The sequence below is a fragment of the Epinephelus lanceolatus genome, chromosome 6, assembly GCF_041903045.1.
Source record: "Epinephelus lanceolatus isolate andai-2023 chromosome 6, ASM4190304v1, whole genome shotgun sequence".
NCBI classification, from domain to species: Eukaryota; Metazoa; Chordata; class Actinopteri; order Perciformes; family Serranidae; genus Epinephelus; species Epinephelus lanceolatus.
In genome coordinates, this window is record NC_135739.1 from 17853262 (window position 1) to 17864080 (window position 10819).

A 10819-nucleotide genomic window follows, 5' to 3' on the forward strand; every position below is an offset into this window, starting at 1 on the left:
TCGAGTCTAGCGGTCACACCGGAAGTGAAGAAGCTAGCATCCAAGATGGTAGCCACCAGGAGAGGAGTACGCGTGTACTCCCCAACTAAAACAAACGCAGACCAGCCCTCTGAAGTCCCGGTATGTATGAAACACATATGTTATTTAAACATGTAAAAGTTCACAGATCATGTAGAGGGTCAGTCCGAGGTGAAAGAAGCCGTCACGTGCAGGTTAGCTGGTGTGTGTTCAGCTGCTCAAACTTCACGTGGACACCATCTTTCCTTTCACAGTTTGTAAACGTTTCGATAACTTGTGACAACATATTGAGTTACAGATTGATTTAAAGATACTGAACCCACCACACGTACTTTCAGTTCCCCGCAGTTGGACCACTGTCACTGTGTTTTAATCACAAAACTACAAAGTGGAAATTTAACAGACTGCTGTAGTGAAACTCTTTAAACAGAGAGAAGAAGTTAACTCTCCTCTTATTGTCCTCACGTTTGCTGTAGAAGTGTTTTAAAATGCAGTTCAAGATCTTACTTGTGAACAACTTTGCCTCAGACTTGGAGTTAGTTTTACAGTTGTCTTATTGTCAAGAAATACTGTAGAAATCAGAAATCACTGGTTTGATCCTACTAACAATTACTCTTTGTAACCAAAGCCAATAAAGTTTATTCCTGTTTGCCACTGAGCTCCATTAACCCTCTGAAACCAGAGCAAACTGGCCTGATTTCTTTTAAAAACATGGGAGGAAGGTGTGAGCAAAAAAAGAAGAAATTAAATTATAAAAGGATAGTAAGAAAGTAGGAAAAACAAGAAAGCTAGTTAGTTAAAAATGATTGTTTGAAAAGCAAACAAACAAAAAGACCTTGAAAGAGTGCTTAAAATGTAAGATTCTGGAACATAAAATTTAAAAGTATGGTTTTTCCCTTGCTTTTTTCTCTTTTCCCCAATTTTTTTAAAATAATTTTGTAAATTTATTTTATTTCATTTTATATTTTGCAGTTTGTGGGACATTTCTTTCCATCTGCTTATTGCCTTGTCTCCCATGTTTTTGAGAGAAATCGCACCAATTTGCTCAGCGGTCAAAGGTTTAAATATGTCCAAAAGGCATCTGAAAGCAGCACAAGAAAAGTGATGTCACTCCAGGTCTCAAAGGTTAAAAGTCCATAAACATAACTCCACATTTTTGCACTCAGTGACATTTTCCTTCACTAACATGAATAGTGACTGTATGTTATTTTGAATTAAGCTCATACTTACTAGAGCACAAGATGCGTATTAATCTGCAGGTCAATATAGTCCCCAATACATACAGTACTTACTCCTACATGAGTAACATTAGAGGAAAAATACACTCTTCTGCTTTTTTAGGAATTTATTTTGCCTTTTTTTTTTATAAGGAAGCTATATTGGGGTATAAGGGTTGCGACATAGTTGGTTTTGGTATTTTCATAGGATTTGTATACTAAAAACAAACAAGAAAAAATATATAGAGTGTCACCAGCTTTATTCTTTGGGATCAGTGGGTTTCCCACAGTCATGGAAAACCTAAAAAAGTCCTGGGATTTCACAATCACATTTCCCGGGCCTGGAAAAGTCATGGAATTAGAAAAAAATATACATAGAAAGTTTTTGAAAAGTTGTGGAATTTTGTTGTGTGTAATAAAGTTGTTAAAATAATCTAAAAAAAGTGAACAGCAAATATTATTTTCTGTAGCTGTCATCGTAACATTGCTCTTATGTGTATTGATGTTTGATGTTTTGTTTACCATCACATATGTTTCTTCATTTTCTCCTGCGTTCTGTGTCACCCTTCATGAATGCTAGCTGGCTGAAATTACAGCTGGAGAGTTTGAATCTGATATGTTTGAAAAAAGCCAGGCAAGTCGGGCAAGAAAAATGATTATGGCTCCTTGAAAAGTCATGGAAAAGATTTGAAATGTTGTCCATGTCCATGTGTGGGAGCTCTAGATCAAGCTTTCTTTAGACCCAAGTGTGCAAATAATGTTTTATTTCTGCCTCACAGGCCACCCCTTCCGCTGGTCGAAGAACCAGGAGCACTGCTAAACATGCAGACAGTCCTACCCACCATGCCCTGGTAGAGGCCAGCAGTCAGCTGGAAAAAAACAAGGGAGGAGCCCCGGCATCTCCACCCCCCTCCTCACTGAAAAGATGCACCAGAGCTTCTAGGCTCCACAGTCCCGAGCAGCCATGCACACCTGTGGGCTCCACCCACGAAGGAGACGTGTCAGATGTGGAGTCCTGCTGCTCTGCGGTGTCCAACACGGAACTACCAATTACACGCAGCAGCCGGAGGAGGAGACAGCCCCGCACAGTGAGTCAGGAAGATGAGGAGGTGTCTGAGGTGGAATCATGCTCCTCTGCAGTATCTGTGACGAAAGGTAGCCAAAGTAGCCGCCGGAGCACAAGGAAGAAGACGATTCCCAAAAGCCCCGAACCAGCTCATGTTGAGGCAGAAGATGTCAAGGTCGACTTGGTGCCGGAGACCGAGTCCTGCGGGTCTGTGGTGTCTGAATCCCAGAGAGTCACCAGAAGTCAGAGAAAAACTACTCGCACTAGATCATCTGCCAAACAACAAACCGAGGACTCGGAGCTCTCAGATGCTGGCAGCTGTTTATCCAGCGTCTCAGGAGCTGACGGTTCTAAGTCCACCACCCGCAGAGCTACGAGATCCAGAAGGCAAACGGGTCCCATCCCCATCCACCTAGACGAAGTCTCGGAAGGCTCTCAATCTCCTACCCCAAGAACTCGAAGGACCCAGGCAGCTACAGGGAAGGCCACAGCTACCGTAGATGTCAGTGAGACCCCTTCTTGTGACTCTGACGGGTTTGAGTCGGGACCCACGTACAGTAGGATGACTAGACAGGGAAGGACCCAATCCACAGGTCCCAAAGCCGTGGACTCTGACTCCGAGCTGACTGACGTGCATTCCCCGATGGGCAGCCCCTGCTCCACACGAAGCAAAGGAACTCCCTGCAGCAGCCGCACAGGCTCAGGGAGCAGCGCTCGAGGTACTCGCACCACCAGGCAGTCAGTCAGGGACTGTAGCATTGTTCTTGAAAAAGCTGAGGAGGATATTTCTTTAAATGATTCCAGGTTAGAAAGTACAGTAATCGCTGAGGACGCAGACTGCACACTGCTGGAGGAAGATGAGAATCAAACATTGGAAGAAAAAGAGAAAGAAGGTGTGAATAGTACTGATCTCACTTCAAATGAGGCCGACACAGTGACTGTGGAGAAGGGAGTGATTGTCATTTCAGAAATAGACTCACCCCATGGTTCTCCCCTGGTGTCAGGCACTCCTGGATTTGCAGATGAAGCTGTTGCTGAACCTGCAGTGACTGTGAAATACCAGCAGGAGGAGCCGCGTGCTGAAAATAAGCCCACCTTAGAGATGGAGATGATGCAGGAAACAATCCCACCATCAGAGCCGTTACAGCCTTGCCAATCAGTTACAGAAACAGCATGTGAGAGTGCCCTGGAAATCACAGAGGAGACTGAAGTTATGGAAGTAGATGCTGTGGACACCCACTCATCACAGGCAGACGAGGCTGTGGATGAGGATGCTGTTGTGGAAACCGGGCCCAGTGAGGAGGAGAAAATGGAAGCCAGCACATTGCATACAGACGCTCAGCAGGTGGTTGACTCCACTGAGGTTCAACTTGAGTCCATTCAGGTGACGTCCAGCCAGCAGCCCAACATCTCAATAGATTCTGCCCCTGAGCAGCAACCAAAAGACATCATCGTCCAGAAAACAAAGGTTATCAGCCTGCTGGAGAGCAGCGAGGATGAAGATGAAGATGTTGAAGTTTCTGAAGAGGAGGAAGAAGAGGATTTGGAGCACCAGGCAGAGGAGAGAGCAGGACCCTCCCAGATGTGTGAACCAGCAGCTGCATCAGTTGATGGACTGTTTATGATTGACACGCGGCCCGGACAGGAAGCAGATGAGCTGTACTATAAGGAGAGGCCAACAGAGGAGGAGGAGAAAGCCTCAAAGGAACAGGAGGAGCAAGACGAGGAGTTTGTGGATGAGGAGGGGGACGATGACGATGACGAAGAGGCAGAAATCCTCTACTCAAGTAGAGATCCTCAGTCGTAAGTATATGATAGGTGGCAGCTTCAGATTGGTCCATTAGGATACACACATACACATGTTCTTAATGTAAATGAATCCCATTCAGAGAGTAGATCGACATCCTGGGAAATACACTTATTTGCTTTCTTGCTAAGAGTTAAGCCGAGCTTAGACTACAGGAATCATGAGTTGATCTAGTTTGGCCCAGATTATCTGGTAAAGTGGGAAGTTTACAGATCCAGACTTAAACCTCCCAAACTGCTCGCACACTCACTGGGGACCTGATCATTTCAAACACATTTGATATTCAGAATCAAAATCTGGATGATTATGATTGAGATTACATCAGTAGGGAGCAGCTGATGGTGTTGCCATTGCCAAGCAACAGTCAAAATACTAGCCCTTGAGGCTAACATTAGCTAGCACACTACTTTTAACATATATTAAAACAGAATGTTAAAATCTCACCCCCAGTTCTTACTGAAGAATAGACAACCCATGTTGACCGCGTCTTCCTGACCATTCCTCCTCCAGACTCGTTTTGCATCCTGCTTTTGTTTTTGTTTTTCTCACTGCAAAGTATTATGAACGATACAGCAAGTTGAAGCACCATGTCAGTCTCCATTTAGTTGACATCTGCTCCCCATGAGAACTTGTCTGGTGAGTTGAACTTAGTTTTAGATACAAGATGGATAGAAAAAATTGATACCACTCTTGAGTCCGTTTTTTCCAGATGCATTTTTTGTAATCTGCCATCCAAAAAAAATTTATTTACACACAGAAACCTTGCACTCTTAATACCGATGAGTGCACCCTGTTCTTCTGTCTTGTCGTGGCTGTGTCCTGCCGCCACATTTTCTTCACTGATTCTTGGTCAAACATCTCTAAAGGCTTCTGACAGGTGCAAAAAAACTCAGAAAATTGAACCTGTTCCAAAAATTTTAATGACAGACAAAAGATTCGGTCTTGGTGTGCAAATTTGATTTGACACAAAGTGAGGTCGTATTTATTTTAAGACGTGTGACAATTCCAGATGAAAAAAATTGACTCAGTGTGCAAAGGCCTTTGTGCTTGTATGTTGAATATGAAGCTACAGCCAGCAGCCGCTTAGCTTTGCATAAAGACTGGTAACGGGGGGAAACAGACAGCCTGGATCGGTCCAAATGTCCACCTACCAGCACCTCTAAGGCCACTAACCAACAATAACCTACTGGAGTCTCCACTGGTTGCCTAACGTGACACACCAGATGGTTTGTTACAACGATCCATCAGAGAAGCCATCATTGGGAACTGTTTGAAATACGGCAGGCTCTTTTAAAAAATAATTGGCAGGTGATTAGATGTCTATTAACATCTATCATGGGCTAACTTCAACCAGTTAGATCAACCAATCCCGTTGGGAGAAGAGCAAGAACATCTTTTCCATTCAGAAAAGCCTTCAGTGCTGTTCTTTGCTCTTTAACCAATGTAACTGATGCTACTGTGCAGGGCTTGACGCTAACTTTTTTCCCAAGGAGCACATGTGCTCCTAAGTTGAAAAAGTAAGGAGCACACAAAGAACTTTAGGGGCACAATGTAAATTGATCAAATAATGTGTTTTCCGTAATAAACGTGATGCAAATAGACATTTACAAGCAAAATTATTTAATGAATTTGTATACAAAATGTACAGAAAGGTAAAATCATCAAGTTTTGAAAAAGTATTGCAATTTAATTTTGTCTTTAATGTTATTATCTTATATATATTATCTTTGCAATATGATTATCTTATATAATGTTATTACTATCCTAAAACATTCTCCAGGTCCTCTGAAACTCTGCAGGACTTAAGCCTCTTTCACACAGAGTGCAATTTTCGCAGCGCCCACCGCGGGGTAGGGCGCAGAGCAAGCGGAGAGCAAGGCGCGCAAGACAGGATTTGGGGTACAGGCTCGTTCAGGAGCTACAGCTCCATGGTGGCCGCTTCCGGGTCTACTTCAGGCTCTTCTCTGCTATTGGACGTCGTCACAGCGCGTTGCGGTGAAATTAAAAAAAAAATTCAATTCCAGCGCAGGCTGGCGGCGCGCAGACAGCGCGGCATCAGCTCGGCGGCAGAGCGGTGCGCTCTTGCACCGCGGTAGCACATACACAATGGATGGGTTCATCGGCGGAGGTCTGCGCTTTGCGCGCTCTGTGTGAAAAGGGCTTTATTTCAACCCTGCCCAGCAGCGGTACCGTGGCGAACGGTCCCTAACTGCGGGGAGAAGGGAGCAGGCTTCACCGGAGGTCCGCCGCTTTTCCCGGTCCCTCGTCTCCGCTACACTTATTTATTATTATTATTTCCACCCAGCCGACAGCCTGGCTGTGGAGAACGGTCCCTAACTGCGGGGAGAACGGAGCAGGCTTCCCCGTAGGTCCGCCGCTTCCTCCACACTTTGACTTATTTCCACGCTGCCGACAGTGGGACTTATATTCATTGTGCCGACAGTGGCTTGGAAAACCGCCCATAACCGTGTCACACGGGGAAGAGGGAAGGCGGCTGGAGTTCCTCCAACATTTGCGGTTAGATTATCATATTTTTTTATTAACAAAAATATAGGCTGCTTCGGCTGATTTTTTTTATGCGCACATGTGCCCCTAAATATTTTTTACAGTTTGCATACACCTATTTTTAGTCGCAAATGCGAGTGAAACGCTCGCACTATCGAGCCCTGCTACTGTGGCATCTATGCTAACCTCTTCGTTTTGTACCAACAGTTGCCTCTCTGTGTTGTCACACATATCTAAACCACGCCCATAGCTGCCGGTAGCTCCTCACAGGATGCTGATTGGTCCAAACCACTGACTCATTACTTGAAGTCTGGCAAGTTGGAATCTCGCGAGATTGATATCTCGAGAATCCAGTTGCAGTGCAAAGTAATTGATTGTCTCACAACATCACAAAATAAAAACTTTAGTGTTTGTGCCAATTAAACAAAAGAGATGCAGTGTGTTAATTGTTAAGTTTTAGAGATGCAGGTGAAGTTTCATTTTTGGCTAGCTGTTGTTCCCCTAGTTCCAGTCTTTATGTTTTGCTAAGCTTCAGATTTTTGGATATGACAAAGATTGGCATTGGTCTTCTCGTCTTAACTCTTTGTAGGAAAGACATTAGGCATATATCCCAATTTTCAAACTATTCCTTTAAAAGCTTAATCCTAATGTTTGTTTCACAACACTTTCTGTTGGTGTCTGTGGCACTCAACCCTTTTGCTCTTTCTGAAGACACAAATCGTGACCAGTAACTTACAAATATGTAGTTCAATTTTTTAAACTCAAATCAACCAGTGGAGAGACTCACTGTGTGCAGAAATAAGTCAAAGTCTGTAAATTAATATAGCTGGTTCTACAGAAAGATGGATCCTAAAGGGCTGGTGTTATTCTATTTTTTTCTTATCCTCAACAAATTCCACATGAAGACCAAAACCAGCAATGTGTTAGTCTGTCCCTTAATACTCTTCTTGACCTTGGTTTTGGTCTTTTCTTGGGATTTTGGATTAGGAAAAAAATACAATATTTCCAGACTTTCAGAACTCTGCACATAAAGACAGTTCAGCCACCCTCATTATTGCTATATATTATCATTATAACTGTGTGCAGAGATGAGAAATGAGACAGGACAGTTCTTCCTGAAGAATTTTCTCTTTGCCAATTTGTTTCAGGAAAGAGTTGTCCAGCCGTATTGACCCTGGCATCAGAGTGAAGGAGCTCGGGGGTTTATACATCAATTTTGATGGCAGCAAATCAAAACCTGTCTCCAGTTCACTGCAAAAACTAAAGGAAAAGAGGATCCAAGATGAGGTAAATAAGTGATTGATTTTTTTCCCTTTTGAAGGTGATCTGTGATGCAGAATGAATAATGAACTTTATAGTTATGCAAGGACGAGTAAATCCAATAACACCTGAGATGGTGTTATTCATGGTCTCTTTCCAGTCCTTTGTGACTTTGGCCTTTTATCTCTGAGTAGTGGGGCGTTGATGGAGTTTGGTACTTTGCAGTGTTGCAGTTTTTGTTGTTTTCCACAGGTGATGAAGAAGAGTGTGATGGGACCAGACTTTGAAAAGAAGGATGCTGTGCCTCCGTACAGTGAATCCAAACAAGCCTTAAAGTTAAAACACAGAGTAAGTTTTACAAAGTTATGCTTTGGTTTATAGACTCACTGTGCTACTGTCTTCTAAAGTTTTATCACATGGATCACATATTATTTGTGGAGTCAGTTATAAGGACACAGACTTCCCTTAAATCACAAAAACTTAAACATGTAGTCATCATAAATACATACATTTTTATTTCTAGTCTGTGCTCCAAAAGCTTTTACAACACTTTTTAAATAATTGAAATCACTGTTTTTCCCAGGCGGAGAGGGCAAAATCAACAGGAGATGGTTGGTTCAATATGAAAGCCCCCGAGATCACTCAGGAGCTGAAAGGAGATCTCCAAGTCCTAAAGATGAGAGGTTCCATGGATCCCAAGAGGTTCTACAAGAAGAACGACAGAGATGGCTTTCCCAAATATTTTCAGGTTAGTAAATAAACGAGTCAGCTGTTCCTCAAAAATCCTCTTCAGTAAGGAAGTATGGAAATGGAGTGTTCATGGCATGATTTCATTAGCATGTCTAAAATAGTATGTCTAAGTGTAGTGTAGTATGTCGAAAAAAGTCATAGTATAGAATGTCGAAAAAACGCTCATAGTATAGTATGCCACAAAAAAAGTCATTGTATAGTATGTTGAAAAAAGGTCATAGCATAGTATGTTGAAAAAAAGTCATTGTATAGTATGTCGAAAAAAGGTCATAACATAGTATGCCGGAAAAAGGTCATAGTATAGTATAATGAAAAAAAGTTGTTGTATAGTATGTTGAAAAAAAGTCATTGTATAGTATGCCGGAAAAAGGACATAGTATAGTATAATGAAAAAAAGTTGTAGTATAGTATGTTGAAAAAAAGTCATTGTATAGTATGTTGAAAAAAGGTCATAGCATAGTATGCCGGAAAAAGGACATAGTATAGTATAATGAAAAAAAGTTGTAGTATAGTATGTTGAAAAAAAGTCATAGTATAGTATGCCGGAAAAAGGTCATAGAATAGTATGTCGAAAAAATGTTCATAGTATAGTATGACGAAAAAAAGTCATAGTATAGTATGCCGGAAAAAAAGTTATAGTATCTTATGTCAAAAAAATAAGTATAGCATGCCGAAAAAACAGTCATAGTATATGTCGAAAAAAGTCATTAGTATAGTATGTTAAAAAAAAAAAAAAAAAAGGTCATAGTATAGCATGATGAAAAAAAAGTCATCGTATAGTATGTTGAGAAAAAGTCATAGTATAGTATGTTAAAAAGGGCATAGTATGTCAAAAAAGGTCATAGTATAGTTTGTCAAAAAAAGTCAGTATAGTATGATGAAAAACGGTCCTAGTATATGTCGAAAAAGGTCATAGTATAGTATGTCAAAAAATATCGTAGTAGTAAAAAAAGTCATAGTATAGCGTGTCGAAATAAACTTAATAGCATAGTATGTCATGGGGAATTGTTTTTTTTGTACGTGTTCACAGGTTGGCACAGTGGTGGACAGCGCAGTTGACTTCTATCATTCCCGTATTCCCAAGAAGGAGAGGAAGAGAACCATGGTGGAGGAGCTGCTGTCTGATGCTGAGTTCAGACAGTAAGTGGAAATGAAAACACAGACTAACACTTTGACTGGATTTGTCTTTATTATCTCACAGTGATTGAACAATAAAACTGACTGATGGTTTGACTGAATATTGACAGCTGAGGTGATGTACAGTCAAATCTATACTAGGTACCACATTTCAAACCTGTTGTATCACAGTATTTATAATGGCTATCAAAATACAGTATGTAACCATGATAAACTTGACCTTTATCATCTGATGGGTGACAGAATACATTTTAAAGCCACAGCACTTATGGTAAACCTGCATAATGCTGTATGAGAAAAGGAACAAAACAAATGATAAAAAAAACACTGTGGATATAAATACAGGGTGTGGGCACATCGTGCAGTAATAGTTTGCTACACAGTATATTATCAGGTGTGTGTAGATGTATTTCATCACTGAAGACATAAAATGTACTTTCCTCTTCTCTTACAGGAAAAACAAAAAGAAGTTCCAGCACATAGTGGCAGAGAAGGCAGCACAAGGAGCTGGCAAGAGGAACAAGAAAAAGAATAAATTCCATAAGAAGTAAATCTGAAGACTTCATGTGATGAGCACTGACTGAGTGGCTTTTCATAGATACTGATATTATAGACTGCTGGACTTGGATTCTTGAATCATATCAAAAATAGTCATGCTTTGTACAATTACCAGGGACGTGTACCTGCTCACACTGACAAGAAGTGTCTTTTTAACCTTCCAAAGATTTTGCTGCACAGTAATCAGTCTTTTTAAATATACATGAATCAGATTAATGTAACAGTACTTTTGACTGGCACCGATGTTTGTAAAGCATCTTGTAAATTAAACTCATCACATCCTTAAAGTATGGCTTGTAACATTTCTTGTTGGATGAAATATTACCATGTCATCTTATGATTAAGACAGACAAATGAGGTGATCCTTTCTATAGAATGATGTATAGAGTCATGCTGAGGGGCAACATTTCTAATACATTCAGTTCACATTTTTTAAAAGAAGCAGTGTGTAGGATTTAGTGGCATCTAGTGCTTATATTGCAGCTTGTAACCAACTGAATA

The 10819-nt window shown here is 41.2% G+C and overlaps 1 protein-coding gene across 1 annotated transcript; it reads left to right on the forward strand.

The window, feature by feature from the left end:
* dnttip2 (deoxynucleotidyltransferase, terminal, interacting protein 2) lies at positions 1 to 10600 on the forward strand. The gene is made up of 7 exons (XM_033622455.2): positions 1 to 120; positions 2015 to 4104; positions 7762 to 7900; positions 8126 to 8221; positions 8457 to 8621; positions 9654 to 9763; positions 10215 to 10600. Exons 1-7 carry the CDS (start codon positions 46 to 48, stop codon positions 10309 to 10311), a joined length of 2772 nt encoding a protein of 923 aa, XP_033478346.2. The 5' UTR covers positions 1 to 45; the 3' UTR covers positions 10312 to 10600.
* The last annotated feature ends 219 nt before the right edge of the window (positions 10601 to 10819 follow it).

Bases quoted from the DNA above. Each gene is read 5' to 3' on its own strand.
- dnttip2 (XM_033622455.2), top strand. From the start codon at position 46: ATGGTAGCCACCAGGAGAGGAGTACGCGTGTACTCCCCAACTAAAACA. The intron at 7,901-8,125 runs GTAAATAAGTGA...TGTTTTCCACAG, and splicing joins AAAAGAGGATCCAAGATGAG to GTGATGAAGAAGAGTGTGAT. The intron at 9,764-10,214 runs GTAAGTGGAAAT...CTTCTCTTACAG, and splicing joins TCTGATGCTGAGTTCAGACA to GAAAAACAAAAAGAAGTTCC.